Source organism: Salvelinus sp. IW2-2015, linkage group LG6.2, assembly GCF_002910315.2.
Source record: "Salvelinus sp. IW2-2015 linkage group LG6.2, ASM291031v2, whole genome shotgun sequence".
Lineage (NCBI taxonomy): Eukaryota > Metazoa > Chordata > Actinopteri > Salmoniformes > Salmonidae > Salvelinus > Salvelinus sp. IW2-2015.
In genome coordinates, this window is record NC_036846.1 from 14,216,310 (window position 1) to 14,235,173 (window position 18,864).

At 41.1% G+C, this 18,864-nt stretch overlaps 1 protein-coding gene across 1 annotated transcript; it reads right to left on the minus strand.

The window, feature by feature from the left end:
* Positions 1-537: 537 nt before the first annotated feature.
* Positions 538-4,001, minus strand: LOC139027976 (transmembrane protein 271-like). The gene has a single exon (XM_070444241.1). It carries the CDS (start codon positions 3,311-3,313, stop codon positions 2,516-2,518), a length of 798 nt encoding a protein of 265 aa, XP_070300342.1. The 5' UTR covers positions 3,314-4,001; the 3' UTR covers positions 538-2,515.
* Positions 4,002-18,864: the final 14,863 nt, after the last annotated feature.

Sequence of the window (18,864 nt, forward strand, 5' to 3'; positions counted from 1 at the left end):
ATATGAATATCTATTGGAGAGTCAGAAAGAATACGCACCATGACATCCACCATTATCTCCTGGCTGGCAGTCTTAGAGAACTTCATTACAAACTAAAGTGCATTAGTAGTGATAACATAAAGGCCCAAATGATGTAAATCAGTTTAGTTAAACTGCCTGTGAAACCGTGAGCCTAAATTGCCCTCTCGTATTAAAGTTACACTGCTTTCAAAGAACCCTACTGTACCTGATTACATCACAGGAAAGTCACATTAGTCAATGCGTGTCCATATACATGTAAATCATAACCCTTACCCCATTTATCTGTCTGACAAATAAGCGATGTAGTTAGAATTTACAACTTGGAAATATTATTAATTTGCCTAATTAACAGCCCTAGGGCATGTGCCCTCTGAAAATGAATTAATAAACAGCCCTGTATGTTCTTATCCTGGTCATTTGAATAATCATTAACTGGATGAGGTGAGCAGGAAGGAAGTAAGAAGATTGCATTGCAATACATTACATTAAGCAAATTAACCAGCAGTGATTTTATAAATCAAGGATAACTTCAGTCAGCTTTAAATGTTTTGATGTACAATAGACCATTCAGAAAGACAGGGTGCCAAGATGCCATCAATGTAACATTCTAAACATGACTGACATCACAGTGTTAATGTAACATATGACCCAAATTATGTCAAATATCTTCTAAACGACTTGCAGCTTTGCAGCAATACATGCCAGGTTGGATACTGATATATCCCCACTGAGCACTATATACTGTAACTGCAAGTACATATTCTACATATGTTGTTGCTTGGTAATGACATGATTCCATTAGTACCACTGTAAAATAAAGAGTTTTATGGTATATCTCAGGGAATAACTATATGCAAGCATAATCATACAGGTATCCTATTATGCAAACTGTTCTGTAAAATATCCAAGGTAAAACTGAGAACTAACAACAACAAAATATCCGTGGTCCCTAAGCAATTCCAGAAATCACTTTCTCATTGAGATCTCAGATAGACTATAATGAACTGCAACAACTAGCAGGCCCTGCAGTTTTGTGTGTCTTTATGCTCAAATGACTGTGCCCGATTTTCAAAAGACCCCCAATATGGGCATGTAGACCCATTCAATCCATTTCTCCCCCTGAAACAAACAAACGAGTTGTTTATCTCAATTCACAATATATTTTATCCCTAATAAAATTACAACACTATGACCATGTAAAGACAGCAGTTTGAACTGAACAATTGTCACAGTTTGCTTTGAATTGAGCATACAGTGTATATATCAGATGATTCACTACAGTTCAGAGGCATACAGCCCTACAGTTCCACTGTCCCATACAGTACGGTACATGTCTTTCTAAATATGTTGAACTCCTGTACTCCAAGATCACATGAATATCTAACCCCATTTATATCCAATTATACTCGCTAGTCGCACACAAGAAGCAGAGGTAATATCAAAGTTCCTAGCAACGGCTGAGGAAGTGATTTCACACCCAACTTGAGTAATCTTATCAGGTGAGAGTGAGAGCATCACATCCACTCAACAGTGGGTGAAATTCAGCAAAGAAGTCATCAATGAGAGTTTTTATCTGCCACTTAGGGGGTGAATGGGAGGCGTGGTGCTCTGGTGACTCATACTAGTGAATGGATGCATCCCAAATGGTATCCAATTGCCTTTACAGTGCATTACTTTTGACCAGAGCACTATGGGAATAGTGTGCTATTTGGGATGCAGACATAATACTCAATGGTTTAGTGGCTATTTAGTTAAGCATGTGAAACAAATGCAGGCTACCCATTAGGTTATACTGCAGTGAGAACAAGAGTAATTGGCTCCGCAAAGATTGCAAAAAGGTGGAAGGGGAATACATCTACCTTTTTCATTACTAATGTATTGTATTTATATGGCTACGGGAATTAATTTCCGATTCGGAATGATGTGGGCCTTTCTGTGGTCTTGTTAATCAAGCACTATCCTAATTTAATGGGCTACACCTGTTGGGTGTACAAGACACATTACAAGCCCATTGTGGATGTTAGAGTATTAGGCAGGTAAAATGCAGGTTGGTTTTTGAATAGAACTTCTAACATCAGGTGAGAGTAAATACACTTTTATTCATATGTTAAAGAAAACAATAACAACAGCAAACTATATGGGCATTTGATGTGTATCCAATCTGAACTCAAAACAACTGCTGCTTTGACATTTGGACTGGTATGGTAGCATCTTATGGTCTATGGATCTGGTATTTATTACCATGGAATTTCGACTATATCGATGGATGGCAATAGACTAGTTAATTGGCAACATAATGGTAGATGAGCATAAAGTGGACCAGAAGGCTACCTTTGCTGAGAAAAATAAGCATGAAGGAAATGGAAAAGGTTTAGGTAAGAATCTCTCCATGATTTGTTCCAGCACTGAATAGACCGAAGGGAGAAAGCCAGTGATTGTCACTGCAGAATTTAGAGCTCATGTTCCAACTTTTTTGTTTGTTCAGAGTGAGTTGCTATTTGTTACTTTCATCTCCAGGGAAAATGTCTTCGTACGCGGGCGGTAACTCGTTCGGTAGCGGGTAAGAAAAGGGGTAGGAATGGTTGAGCTCGGGATCCGTGGGTGAGTAACCCGGGAGATCTATAGACGGGTGGCCCCCGCATTGTACTTCAACACCTGCTTCGTCGAACACTTGAAATACCCCCAAGTTAATGTAGGAAACCGGTTGGAATTCGGATACGGTAAAGTCCTGCTCCTCACTGAAAATAATAGTCCCCACGCTCTGCCTCTGTGATTGCCTCCGTCTGTAAAACTGCGCTGTTTTGTACCTTTTGATGATCACCAAGTTCATAAGCCCGAGAAGGCATTCCAAAGTGCTAAGAATGGTTGAGATGACTAGACTTCTCTGATATTCCTTCAGTTGGTTGCAGATGGCGGTTAATTCCACTGAGTCTATGTCTAGGCAATAATGGGAATATTTGCGCTCCACCAGAGACACCGTGTCCCCGTCCACCACGGCGCCGGAGAAGGCGGTGAGAACTCCCAACAAAAACACCAGGATGCCCAGAAGAAAGAAATTCCGGCACCCGGGCGTCCCTTTGCAACAAAGCAGCGCAAAGCCCAGCAGCGCCTGCCCGAGTCCGACCAGTATCCCCGAGTAGAAAGCCCCGGCCGCGGTCGACAGGTGAAAATGCACTTTTACTTTGGTGCCCAGCGAGATGCATTTGAATCCGACAACAACTTCGCTCACCGCGCAGACGAAGAGGAGGGCGCTGGAGACGATGGTACACAGTCCTTTCCCACTCAACTTCATTATATTCCTCCTCTGCCTCTCCCGGTCCCTCTCCCTCCTTCATCCTCCTTTGTCCTCCTCGTCAGCCCGTCTCGAAGCACTGTCAGATTGTGACATAATACGCCGGTGACTGCAGTTCAAAACCTGTTTCTCCGGAGCTGTGTGCTCTCCCCCCCTTTCCCGCTGCTTCAGGGATGGATGAATTATTGATAGGAAGAGCGCGTTCCTTCTACGGTAGCGACCCCCAAAATCCAACTCAAAGGTAATGATCACCCTCATGACCCTGCTCGCCCCCCATCCACACCGTTATGCAAGCAGCCACATCTCCAAACGCGAGTGCAAATTGTTAAGGTAGGACCATTAGCTCAAACCTGCGTGATTGCGATCATACAGTGAGTGCTAAACGGCATGCGGCAGTGGAGTGCCGCTGCGAGCGCAGAACAACTCTTTCCGGGAGGAGGGAGGAGAGAAGGCGGCTATTAAATTGTTCAGAATCCAGACGGCTTGCAGCTCCTAGCAAATGGCCATACTGGCTGCCGCTATCTAGCCTGTTACACCTTACACTGTTACATCACTCATGTACAAACAGAATCGTGAAAAATTGCTATGTGGTTTTGCTTTGAAAAGAAAACAAATAGCCCCATGCTTTTTAGTCTGTGTCCATTTTAACAAGCGTTGTCCCTAACCAGTATTACATGCGCTGTCCATTGTGCTGAAACCTCGGCCAAACGAAGGGGAGAAGGGGTTGGCGGGGGCATCACGGCTTTAAGAGGATAAACGCCTGGTTGTTGCTGTTCAGTATTGCACGAGCTGTGCGTTGTGCAGAAATTGCGTTAACCTCAGCCTCAACCGAGAGGGGACTGGTAGTGAGGACATACAGAGTTTAACGAGGATGTAGGCCTAGTTGGTAAAGTTGGAAAAGTAATTTGAGGAAATTCTAGGGCTAGGCAACCTAGGAACGTAACATCATGTCTGTGATTTAAAGCATTACAGTCCACATCATTTGATTAGCCTACCTGTCTTTCGTTCAGGGAGGCGCAGGTATCCAATCGTAATCAATTTCTGGACTGATGGAATTTGTTTTTGTTAGTGACAGGAATTAGTGCCATATTAGTCCCCATTTGTAAGCAAGCACCCAGGGTCATATGGTGATAAATTGTTTTGAGCAACTTTAGGGTGGTGGGGACATAGCTGCAACTTGGTGGGGAGAATAATTAAATCCAACCATTGTACGGCTAACCTTGGATCCATTCTTTGAACATAAGAACACTTTTTATCAATGCACCATGTTGACATTATACATTCTATGTTGTAGGCCTTCAATATGCTGTTTAAATATCCAGCTGTGGAACTTGATAATGAAATTAATCGTCTAGCTATTGAATAAAATAGGGTTTTAGAGACTGAGATTATGTTCTGTGTATTAGATCTCCTTGTAGAAGAACACGAATGTCAACAGTCTGACTGGCAGGTGACTAAACGGATGTAGGAGAGAACTTTCTCTGCACCTGTAACCCTGACTCTATCTAGAATTCACACTAGAGAGCACACACACCTTATCTATTCACTGGAACTAAAACCCTGTGGAGGTAGACGATGTATTTTCCAAAATCCACAGATTCATTTTGACAAATCCAAGTGTTTCCTTTCACATAATCCATAGACATCCAAGGCACTAATGAAACCCTCCAGTGAAATCCTCCATTATCCCGCTAAGCAAGTAATCACTGCAATTAACTGCTGATCCCGATGTCTGATTGACTTGCTATCTTAAAAGAGAATACCCCTGAACACTGGTCCAAACTGTGTGTGTGTGTGTGTGTGTGTCGCGCGCGCGCGTTTCAGCACCATGGACAGCTCAGGTCATACCGTGGCCTCCGCGCTCCCAATAGATCAATGGCGTTATTGTATTAACGCATGTGAATGTACTAACTCCAGAGAAAGTGAAACTGAAACTAGACAAGCAAAATAACAAATCAGCGGTTTTAAACTAAACATCTTTCATAAACTTGTATTTGAAGAAGGCATAATAATAGCCGTTTCTAAAAGCCACCTGTTTAGAATACATTATGGATGCAATTGTAGTGCCTAATATCACCACATAGTGCACGTATAAGACTTGCTATAAGCATTCATAACTATTGCATTTTAACACCCTTTATAAATGTCTAAATGCTACATATGCATTCCTGAAGGATTACACACATTGACATATACAATATAAAACATAAGCGTTCATAAAATTTACTGGCTCGAAATATGGCTGTATGCATTATACAACATGACATAAGCCAACATGTAAAAGGGCAATTAAGCCACTTTTCAACCTCATTCATTATCTCCAGCACCATACCCGTGTCTACATATGTGAAAACATCACGTTTCTATGATCTGTGGTTAAAAAGAGAAGAAGAAAGGTCCTAAAAAATGCTTCTCTGTGGCATCACAGGGTAGGATTAAAAGTAAAGGCTCTATTCAATCTGTAAAACTGAAGCATTACAGATTCTGTGATAGAAATGTTAAGGTCATTTCCGATTGAGCTGACATAGCCTATACAGCGTTTACCGTGAATTCAGTCTCCACTAACGCAGGGACATTGCCTTTAAATTACAATCATGCTGTAACCCTGAATTTCCGCTATACATATTGAATAGAACCCTATGAAAAACGGTGGTTTTCAAAACCTGCAACGAGTTTCTAACACTCCCAGCAAATCTCTGTGTCACTGTTTTTATTTAAAAAATGTAACTTTTGATGACGTCATCAGGTAGAACTTTGTAAAAAAAAATCAAACAAAACGTAGAAATGCATGGTTTTCACATATGTAGACACTGGTATTGTGCTGGAGATAATGAAAAGGAGGTTGACCAGTGGTAGAATTGCCCATTAAGCACTAAATGAAAGCTCACTATATGTTTGAATGCCTATGTATGTATGATGCATTACAAACCAGGAGGCATAAAAAGTGTTACCAAAGGGGATCAATTAATCATACCATAAGGTTATTAATCCATACACACTGCTCTCTTATAGCCATCTTTGATATTAGACACATGCTTACTTGTGTGTCTGCATGTCATCCAGCAAACATATGCATGAGCAACATATGCTTATGTATTTATTTTTTACTTGTGCAAGTGTTGGTGACTGTGTTGGTGTGAGACGTCTGTACATGTGTCCAGTTAGACTGTGTTGGTGTGAGACGTCTGTACCTGTGTCCTGTTAAGACTGTGTCGCCAGCTTGTTTGTTCATGCTTGACAGGTAAAAAAAATAAAAAAAAGTCACAATGAGGACAGATGACAGATGATGAGATTGCTATTTTCTGCCTTCATGTTTTTACTTCGATCCCGTCGTTGCTGTGGTTGCTATGGTGCAAAGCAGCTGGTGTAGGGCTCGAACACACGAATAGCGAGTTCAAAACGACTTTACATGTAGAATCGCGCTGAACGATCGATAAAGGAATGGGAGAACCACATTCAGTGCGATGTATGCGACCCTAGAAGTCCAGTCCCTTAGACACTGCCACTTACAAAGCCAAAGGTCAAATGACTCACTACAGGTCTCAGTACATTGGATGGAGTTTGACAGCTTTCTTGATAAACTACTCAGACAATGGAATCACAACAGATTTAACAGGAGAAAAGGCCAAAATGCAGTATATTGCCATGTAAACACATACAGTACATTGAAAATCTAGATGCTCTCACGCTTCAAAAAATAAGTGCCAGACGAATCCAGACAGACACAGGCCTACTTGAGACATTTAGGCGAGACAGCCCTCCCTCCCTCTTTCATCAGTATTCTCGTCCCCAGTCGGGCCATAAAATGAAGGTTTACCTGCGCCGTGACAAGGTGAGGGAGGAGGGCTTTTCCATTCCTCACCTCCAAACTCATTCCTCTTTTCACTCATACAGAAATAATGAAGGCTGAGTGAACCAAGTTTTACCTGTTGTCGCTAAGCAACCATATTCTTGGTCGCTCTCACTCCTTACTAAAAAATATTTTTGTCAGAGTGCAGTATATCTGCAGTATGCTGCAATCATTGCATCCAAAATAACACAGTTGACTGCAGTTACTGCACTTTTACTGCACTTTCAAAACGGCAATATTTTTTGTATGCGTCTCTCTCCCTATTTCAAGTTCTTCCCTAAACGAGGAAAAAATGCAGTGTAGAGCTTAAAGGCTTGATGGTGAATGCGAACAAGGAGCTGTGGACATCAATGGAAATGTACAGTAGGTTATATAAGCAAAGTCATGGATGTTGGGACTTGGCACTACAATAAATGTTATATTTGTGGGATTATATGTTCCAAAGATTTATGTTGGACACTTCAGAAGGAATCAGGCAAATATCGTACCTGTGAAAAAGAATACAAATGCCTCACTCTTGAGCGTGTACGCGCATGCACGCACGCACGCACGCACGCACACACACACACACACACACACACACACAGCTTAATTTTTTTCATCTGTTATTGGAACGTCTTGATTCATCTCAGTAGGAGTTCATTGCAGTAGGAGGTAATTAGGTCAGAGGTAATTAGGTCAAAAGCCAGCAAACTTTACAACAAACAAAGCCCACTGCTAACAGGTAGCTGTCACATACTAAAAGCCTTTGTTTGAACTTTGCTTCCCAATATTGGATATGTTGTCTCTTTCTTAATTCATCTTTCCTCCATTCCTTGCATCCTATGTCCTCCCCTCCTTCCTAAAACGCATTGGAGAAGAGGGTCTGAGGGGAGGAATCACAGAAAGACAATGTGTCTCTAAACACATTTTTATCCACAGTTTGTATGTGAGTAAAGTCATACCATATAAAAAAAACATGACAGCTGTTTTGGAAACTGGAACTTTTGGTTAAATGTTATAAATAATTTGTTCGTTCGACATGGTGGGATCTTTTTGCGTTGATAAAATGAATTATGTGAGAAATGGTGTTGGAAATGCCTTCATGCATAAATATTGATATAACCATCATATCGAAGTAAACTTGGATTCACGCGAAGTTAAGGTGTGTGATCCTCCCACTACAACTCGGGAAACCATGCAGTTTATTAGGCTACAGATGAAATAAACGATGATGGACTTTACAGGGTGGTGAAAGTGCACAATGATCTTGATGCTCCTTTCCAATAAATATTGAGGTTCTTATTCTGGTGGCATGTGTCTGCGAGCTGTTGGCTAGAGAGCACGTGCCAAGACCATAGTAGGCACATTTGCTATTTAACACAAGTGTTTGTGACAAAACTATCGGTAGTGTTGAAAATGCGATGAAAACTCATAGAACTTTAGATTTTTATTCGGTACACAAAAACTTATGTGAAAGTTGTCATCACGCACTGATTTTTATCCGCAACAAGTCTGTTTGGTGGAAACACACCTCTAGGGAAAATGTGCATATTTTCTTAATGCGGATTTTTGAATATTTGCATGAAAATCTGTCGCCAATTGGATGGAAACCTAGCTACTGTCAAATGATAGTGTAGCATTTTTGTGTGAAATGGAACTGGGCCCATTGCTGCTGCTAACTGATTGGGTGATGGTGGACAGGGTCATAGTGGACGGTGTGTTTGGTTGGAGTCCAGAATCACTGCTTCCTTTATCTGTACAGTACACAACCATCTTATCATATCACACAACCTTGGAAATATGTGTGGGTGCGTAGGTGTGAAACCAACCTCTGTTCCTGACAGGGGCTCAGCATAGCCTCTGATTAGTTCTGGATAGCTGTAGGGGAAGGACATATCTGACAGTATTTTCCCACACACCTCCTCGAATGCCTTTCTACTCCATTTCTTTTCATGTGCTTGGCATTTCCCTCAATAACTTATGAAGATCACAGTCACAGGACTGAGCTTGCTGATCAATTATGAGTTGTAAACTCAGGTATCCAAAAGCAGCAACGCTGTCTAATAAAAACAATCCTATACTTTAATAACAGTATACTTTTTAATTAATGATCCGCATTGTTTTCAATGTCAATTTGATATTGATGTTCTAACCACCGCAATTGCTCAATTGATGGCTACATAAATACTGAAAAGGCTTGAAGTATATCGCAGGCCTTCAACGCTACGGATTGAAACGAGCCCTTAGGGGGCATGGCGGAAGTAGATCTTTACAGCATGATTGAAATTTAAAGGCAATGTTCCCGCTTTAGCGTAGACTGCATCCACGGTAAACCGCTGCATACATTTTACATTCTATCGCAGAATCTGTAATGCTTTAGCTTTACAGATTGAATAGAGCCCTTCGTTTTTATATAAAGCTTTTCGATAACTAAAACTGAGGCCTAGATTCAATCAGATCAAGCGTTAACCGGCGATAGCCTACACCCGCCTAGCAGATGTTTTGGAGGTGTAACTACTTTGGAGTTGTCAAATCGGTGAGCAGCTGCTCTTTATCATTGTCATGAAGCCACACCCATCCCACTCATATTAGTTCAGAACGAGAAAGTATAGGCCAGCTAAACTCAATTGGTGGATCGCGGTCTGGGTCTGGACCCAGAGAAGGGTCAATCCGAACCGGACAACATCACATTTTGTTATATAAAAGTTACATTATTTTTTGACAGCTTAAAAAAAAATCTACCGGGCGCAGCGGCCTCTAACTCAGCAACCTCTCTTTCTCACTCTCTCAGGAAGCAACGCCCACCTCTACTAGTGCCCTGTCTAATCCAATTGCGTGGTTATATGCAAATACAAGACTTATCCAATCACATCAATCCAAATATCCTCCGCGGAACCTTGGGACAAGCAGGCAGAAAGAACAGAACGATTTGACCACGGTTCAACTGTTAATATCATAGATAGAAGGAGCTTAGTTACCAGTATCTTTGTTAATATAGCTTGTTAAAACATTTTTAAAAAGTTGACTCTGAAAACCGTATATTCAAAGGCGAGTGGACGGAACAGTATTTATTCATTCTCCCTGCAACTAACACAAAACCAATATGCCTGATATGCAGCGAGTCTGTAGCTCTCGTGACAAGTGCCAATGTTAAGCGCCATTATGACACCAGCAGTGGTGAACCGTCATTCAGGGCAGCCCCAAATTTTTAGCAAAAATAATATACATTTTTTGGCGGCTTGCCTGTTTTGCATGTTATTTTGGCGTTAATACGAGTCACATATCAGTTTGCAAACAATGTAAAAAATATATATATATCATTGAGATAATAAAGCCGCATACAAACATGGTCTCTTTTTTGTTTTCTTGAGTAAGGGTGCTCCAAAATGCAGGTGTTTCAGCCTAGCTCCGCGCTTTTTGTGGTGGTGGGGCAAGCCAGCAGAAAATATGGAGCATTGCGCTGTGATTGGCTCAGTTTTCTGTCACTCATGGGGAAACTACGTCACCTCAAAGTCTAAGGGTAGACTTTAAAAAATCTAGCCCCTTGCGTGCTGCCATAGAGTTACACAAGAAGGCTCAAGGTTATTGGCCACAGATAAAATGACGTCAAATCATGTTATATCTACAGTAGCTTTGATTGGACTGATCATGTCAACATCATACTTTCAAAATCTTAGCTACCAGTCATCGTCGTGTCAAGTTGACAATCTACTGGCAAATCCTTTTTAATCCTTGTCATATGAAGATAAATAATTAAGAGAAATTATTGGACATAAACATTACACAACAAGTTAGAAATCGCAAATTCAACAATGAGTGGTTTGGAAGGAATCAGTGGCTAACTGTGAGTTCAAGACAACTGGGAACTCGTGAAAAACAAGTTACGACTGGGAAAATAAGTTTTGAACATTCATCCAACTCGGAATTGTAAATCGGGTACTCAGGCCTCTTTCCAGAGCTACAACAGATCACTGACGTCATTCTGATTCTACCTTTTTTTTCTTTGAATTCCCAGTTGTCTTGAAAGCACCATAAATCCAGAGAATGCCAGACTTTGATGACAAAGTTTGATGAGAAACTTTGCCCACGAACTAGACGCGCTACCTTCCTGTTCAAGTGAGCACAGCACAACAAGGTGAGTCCAAAAATGTCTTGTATGCTGCTGCATAAATTATGTAATATTCCAGGGAGATATGTATACTGTAGCTAACAAAGTAATACTAAGTGTATGTTGTGTAGTAAGCTGTTAGCAGCCAATCCGCCTCACTCTAATAATTTGGACTATTTTCACCTCTTAACTTCACATACTGTTCTGACTTGGTGGTGCATATGTAGCCTAAAACCTGTTTTTGAGAAATGTAATCGTCAAATATTTTAAGAGGTTTCATTGTCTGCTTATATGCCTCCTTCATTTATCCTACGGTTCTGACTTGGTGTACAGGGAGAACACTGCAAGAATGGCCCATGTTCTAAATTCTGTCACTGTACATTTCAAAAGTGTTGATCAAATAGTTATATTGACTACGTCTGTCCTAGCTCGCTCATTAATGTTTTAATCAAAATTACGCATGGCCTCTTATCTGCTTGTCGTCCCCTTATGCCATAGTTTGTACATCTCAATTGTTAGTAGAAACCACATTTGTTTAAGCAAGTCAGCCGCATCAGTTATGTTTTTTAAAAGGCAGAAAATGAAGCTGATTGAACTGTTTCGCTGCCAGACAAGGCTCCGCTGATAGCCAGGTGTACAGTGGCTTGCGAAACTATTCACCCCCCTTGGCATTTTTCCTATTTTGTTGCATTACAACTAGGAATTAAAATAGATTTTTGGGGGGTTTGTATTATTTCATTTACACAACATGCCTACCACTTTGACGATGCAAAATATTTTTTATTGTGAAACAAGCAAGAAATAAGACAAAAAACTGAAAACTTGAGCATGCATAACTATTCACTCCCCCAAAGTCAATACTTTGTAGAGCCATCTTCTGCAGCAATTACAGCTGCAAGTCTTCTTGGGGTATGTCTCTATAAGCTTGGCAAATCTAGTCACTGGGATTTTTGCCCATTCTTCAAGACAAAACTGCTCCAGCTCTTTCAAGTTGGATGGGTTCCGCTGGTGTACAGCAATCTTTAAGTCATACCACAGATTCTCAATTGGATTGAGGTCTGGGCTTTGACTAGGTCATTCCAAGACAATTAAATGTTTACCCATGAACCCCTCAGTGTTGCTTTAGCACTATGCTTAGGATCACTGTCCTTCTGGAAAGGTGAACCTCTGTCCCAGTCTCAAATCTCTGGAAGACAAACAGGTTTCCCTCAAGAATTTCCCTTTATTTCGCACCATACATCATTCCTTCAATTATGACCAGTTTCCCAGTCCCTGCTGATGGAAAAACATCCCCACAGCATGATGCTGCCACCACCATGCTTTACTGTGGGGATGGTTTTCTCGGGGTGATAAGAGGTGTTGAGTTCACGCCAGACATAGAATATTCCTTGATGGCCAAAAAGCTACATTTTAGTCTCATCTGACCAGAGTACCTTCTTCCATATATTTGGGGAGTCTCCCACATGCCTTTTGGAAAACACTTTAAGCAATGGCTTTTTTTCTGGCCACTCTTCTGTAAAGCCCAGCTCTGTGGAGTGTACGTCTTAAAGTGGTCCTACAGACAGATTCTCCAATCTCCACTGTGGAACTTTACAGCTCCTACAGGGTTAACTTTGGTCTCTTTTTTGCCTCTCTGATTAATGCCCTCCTTGCCTGGTCCGTGAGTTTTGGTGGGCGGCCCTCTCTTGGCAGGTTTGTTGTGGTGCCATATTCTTTCCATTTTTTAATAATGAATTTAATCGTGCACCGTGGGATGTTCAAAGTTTCTGATATTTGTTTAGAACCCAACCCTGATCTGTACTTCTCCACAACTTCGTCCCTGACCTGTTTGGAGAGCTCCTTGGTCTTCATGGTGCCGCTTGCTTGGTGGTGCCCCTTGCTTAGTGGTGTTGCAGACTCTGGGGCCTTTCAGAACAGGTGTATTTATACTGAGATCATGTGACAGATCATGTGACACTTAGATTTCTCACAGGTGGACTATATTTAACTAATTATGTGACTTCTGAAGGTAATTGGTTGCACCAGATCTTACTTAGGGGCTTCATAGCAAAGCAGGTGAATACATATGCATGCACCACTTTTAAGTTGTTTTTTTTAAAATTATTTTTAAGCAAGTTATTTTTTAAATTTCACTTCACCAATTTGGACTATTTTGTGTATGTTCATTACATGACATCCAAATGAAAATCCATTTAAATTACAGGTTGTAATGCAACAAAAGAGGAAAAATGCCAAGGGGGATGAATACTTTTGCAAGGCACTGTAAAGGTGTTGGGACTGCTGATAGCCAGGTGGTAAGGTGTTGGGACTGCTGTTGGGACAGCTTTATATAGGCCCTAACAGTTTGTGGGCACCGTTTGTCACCGTTATAGTGCAATTCATGTATTGTTTAGTGTTGTGTAGTGGCTTTGCATGCATGCATCCGACATTTGCCCCACCAAGATTGACATGCTAAAATTTCCACTGGACACCAGGCATAGTAAATTCGATCAGATGTATCCTCTGAACACAGAGGTGAGAACAAACAAGATTAACCAACTCAAATCCCAATATGAGAGGTCCACCAAAGTCCATGTCAATTCCCTGACAGCCCAACAACGTGCAATGGAGTGTTCACTGAGGATAGGTTGGGTTTTGGGAAAACACCCCAAAAAACTTTTTCAGATGGTGAGATGGTAAAATGATGCATGTGTGAGGTTGCTGACACCTTCCTTGAAGGTAAACAAAAAGATGAGCTCAGAGAAAAGATCAAACAGATCCCACTGTCAGATTCACAGCAATGAGGAGAACTGAAATATTAGCTGAAGATTTAACTTCACAACTTGACGAGGTCATTCAGAATGCACCATGCATTTCATTAGCGGTGGATGAATCAACAGATAACACTGATAATGCCCAGCTTCTGGTGTTTGTCAGATTTTATAACGAAACAAATAAGGAATTCTGTGAGGAGCTGTTGGGCTTAACAAATCTAGAAGCACACACACAGGGAGAGGATATTTATGAGGCTATCAAAGGGATGCTGACAAGAAGGGGGATAGATCTGAATTCAGTGGTCTCCATCACCACAGATGGAGCTCCAGCCATGATAGGAAGAGGGAGGGGACTGGTTGCACGTTTTGAAAGAGGACTACCCTGACCTGACATCATATCACTGCATCATCCATCAATCTGTCCTGTGTACCAGTCTGGGAAAATAGTATTCTGAGGTCATGACAACAATGAGGAAACAGATCAACTTTTTGTGAGCAACATCATCCCTAAAACACCGCCTGCTACGAGGGATTCTGATAGAGGCCAATGCCAGTTTTGATGACTTACTACTGCACAACAATGCCAGATGGCTCAGCAAAAGCAGGGTTTCGGAAAGCTTTTGTGCCTTTCAGGAGGAAATCAAAGCTTTCTTATCAAAGCAAAAGAGTGACAAGGCAACTCATTTTTCAGAGTTTTTGGAAAATGAGGAGAAGATGGAAGACATTTTGGCAGACATTACATCACACCTTAATCAACTGAATGTTAAGCTGCAGTGACGGGACAACACAGTGTGTGATATGATAACAGCAGACCGGACTTTCCAGAAGAAATTGGAGCTTTTCAAGAATGATCTCCTGGGAGAAATTGTCCACTTCCCCAATCTTCTGGTGCAAACGCAGAGAGACAAAGATGTTCCCAACCATATATATTTCACCCAGAAGCTGATGGATAACTTCAAGGCACGCTTTGATGACTTCACTGTTGGAAGAGAACGGCTGTTGCCCATCCAGAACCCCTTCTTGGTCACAAATGTGACAAAGTTGTCAGAAGATGCTAAACAGATCTTCAAATGGGTAGATGTTGCTTCACTGAAATGGAGTTGATTGAGCTGCAATAAAATGTGTCTTTGAAGGAGCAGAATGGTGATTGTGACCCTGTTACTTTCTGGGGAAAGATGGTGCCTGCAGCTGATGTCCCTGTTCTCAAGAGACTGGTACTATACATCCTTACCATGTTTGGCTCCACATACAGCTGTGAATCAGCCTTCTCCACAATTAACTTTATTAAAAACAAATACCACACCAGGCTCACCAATGAACATCTGCACCAGTGTCTCAGAGTTTCTCTCACACTTTGTGCCAAAGTTCAAAGCATTGGCAGGAGACAGAAAGTGTAATTTCTCTCATTAATGCAGAGCAAGGCCCAGAGTGACTTATACATTAACATTGCATGGCCCACAGTGACCTTCTGTGCATTCAGATTATTATTTTTGTTCAACTCTCCTTTGTTCTCCATAAAACAAACACTTTATTTAAACACTTTATCTATTTTGCATAGACAATTATGCAACCACTTTTGTTCTTCAGCAATGTTGCACATGTTTACATTCGAAAGACATTGTAATTAATTAAAGCTCTTAGTCTCATTTAATGTATTTAATGTACATTTTATATAACATGTTTCCTAAATCGTAGATGACCATGTTTGTTACTACACTGTGCTACAGCGCCGATCAAGGACGATATCCATCTGGACCTTTGCCACCTAGGAAATTTGTGTCACTGGACTTTCTCAAATAGTAGTTGAGTACCCCTGGTATAGGCTATATAGAAATAATGATGCTCAAATTGAAAATAAATGAAAATAATTAGGATTTCTATCAGCCTTATCAAGGTGTAGATTACATCTCACATTCTAGTGTTCAAACTTGTAAACAAGGCTGCATGGGATTTATGTCAATGTCACTCCGTGCAGCCAATGGCAATGTTCGCTTGTTGTTCGCTGCACTCCGTGCAGCCAATGGCGATGATTCCACGTGTCTCAGTTCAAATGTCCTCTCCGACATTAACACAAACACAACACAAACCTAACTATCTCCATTCACAAAGAGAGACCAGTTCTAAAATAGCTTTCACCGCATGCGACCGACCAAACGCAAAATGCACTGTGCAAAACAAATTGGATTTTTAAGAACGTTAAGACTCCAATCCTCCGGTTCAGCCATTAGGCATGTGGCACAGGCCCCACCGATAGATAGAAGCTGACATGTTTACTCCCCGCTGGTGAGTCCCGGAAGAGCCCCCCCCACAACAAAGTTTTATTTGGGGCTGATTCCGACTTAGGAATTTACACCTTTCCTTCACACGTCTTTCCTACGCACTTCTCAGTATTTAGTCTTACCTTATTCAGTCGTATAACACGCTCTGCAGGTGTGGCTTCTTTACACGCTCTGAATAGATTTCATTCAACCGCTGGAAACCGTCCCACTTATTGGCCAACAGATTGTTTGGTGGAGTTTTCATTCAATAGGGATTTCAGTACATTTATCTTAAGCCATCCCTTTAAATATGCTGTACCTTCTAGTTAGAATTTTGTCCACAGACTCACTAGAATATATTGAGAGAATGGGTTCAGAAAATTAGGGATCAAAGAACACCTTCCTAATATTGAGTTGCACCCGTTTTTGCCCTTAGAACAGCCAAAAATTTTCGGGCATGGACTCTACAAGGTGTCAAAAGCGTTCCACAATGATGCTGGTCCATGTGATACACACGGAAAACTGTTGAACATGATTTCGCTCAGCAGCCCCCCTGGGACGGCCGAGCTAACATAGGCTAATGTGATTAGTATAAGGTTGTAAGTAACAAGACATAGACATATCTGATATGGGCAGAAAGCTTAAATTCTTGTTAATCTAACTGCAATGTCCAATTTACAGTAGCTATTACAGTGAAATAATAGCATGCTATTGTTTGAGGCAAGTGCACAGTTGTGAACTTGAAAATGTATCAATAAACCAATTAGGCACATTTGGGCAGACTTGATACAACATTTTGAACAGAAATGCAATGGTTCATTGGATCAGTCTAAAACTTTGCGCATACACTGCTGCCATCTAGGGGCCAAAATCAAAATTGCGCCTAACCTGGAATAATACATTTTGACCTTTCTCTTGCATTTCAAAGATGCATGTTTTTTTAATGTCATGGCGTCTTATTGTTTTGTATACTCCGTTTATATGCATATTTGTCTCTGTCTCAGCACCAATTGGTAGATTTAAAAATACTATTTTCTTGTAGATTATTTAGATTTAGTAAAGTATTCATGAATCATAAAAAAACAAAAGTGGTTTGATTAATTTAGAAAATTGCCACATTCTGTTCTTCAACACATGGTAATGTTGGAAGATTAGCGTACATATAATTATAATAGGGAGAACAGTGTATAATAGTAGCCTATACCCTGGTCTATTGCCTGCACTAACCAGGGAACTGTGTGATGACACGACCAAGTACTGTGCCATGCGTCAGTTTCAAACTGTTAGCACTTGATCTGACACTCCGCTCCATAATGATTTAATTTGCCTACATTTCTTTTTTTTATATTATCACCTGTTACTAATGATCCTCAGCAACAACCACACGGCCATTACGGAGTTTACAGAGGAAGCAAATGAAGGTGAACGAAACAATGTCATTAAATGGAATGATAATGTAGGCTATACCAACAGAAGGGAACTAACAGAAAATTGCCAGTTGAAAATGTGTTATTAGGCCAACTGACGGTCGATACTGATAGTGGCTTTTATTTAACATGCTAGAAATAGGGTAGCCTATAAATAAGTCATTCAAGACTGCCCATCCCTGCAAGTTAAAAGACTACACAATAAGAATTCTGAATAATGGCACAGCATTTCATACATTTTACTGGTGGAAAGTTGATATGCTTCAGATTACTGCCATATGACTGGTTTCACATTTGTCTCCAGCGATTATAAGGTAAAATAGATCCAAAACTGGTGTCACTTATATTTACAATTCCCTTATCCAAATGAATTACTCATTTACCTAGCTATTATCAATAGCTCGTATCAAGTTGTAAATTACAGTGCATGGAGAAGGGTGTTACTTTTATATGAAAAAATGCAATATTTGCTTTTTCCATTTGGAATCGGTAGGTTTGCTCGACCTTATTCCAGGTTTCCTCACACATAAAGGTGGTGGAATTATAAGGGAATTAAGTCAAGGTCAGAACACAACTTATCTCCTGCAAGCTGACTTTGGTCGCCAGTTGTATGGTGTTTTCTCCGACACATTGGTGCAGCTGGCTTACGGGTTAAGCGAGCAGTGTGTCAAGAAGCAGTGCGGCTTGGCAGGGTCGTATTTCAGAGGACGCATGGCTCTCAACCTTCGCCTCTCCCGAGGCCGTAAGGCAGCTGCAGCGATTGGACAAGACTAACTACCAATTGGATATCACAAAATTGAGGAGAAAAGGGGGTAAAAAAAAGTTATAAAAAGTACACGGCTTATCTGTAGACATCTCTGCCGCACCTTCATTTCTTAGATGTCCACCCGAACGAATAGCGGGTGAATAGTATGCTATTCTCATGTTTAAATGTCAAAATACGCATAGAGAGAAAAGGGAATTATGTTCAATATATGCTCGCTTAACTTGGGTCGGAATCGGGCCCTTAAACACACACACAGATTTAACTTCCACCTCCCCCCCAACTACTGCACCCCCCTGCCTGCGTGCCCAGCCTACCAATGCCCCCTGGCAGGCAGCCATTACATTGTGATTATGATGATGCAATCAGGGCGCTCGTGGGAGCGATCGGTGCGGTAATCACACATAGCC

What these genes read in the sequence shown, in the direction of transcription:
- LOC139027976 (XM_070444241.1), bottom strand. Translation starts at nt 3,313, where the DNA reads ATGAAGTTGAGTGGGAAAGGACTGTGTACCATCGTCTCCAGCGCCCTC.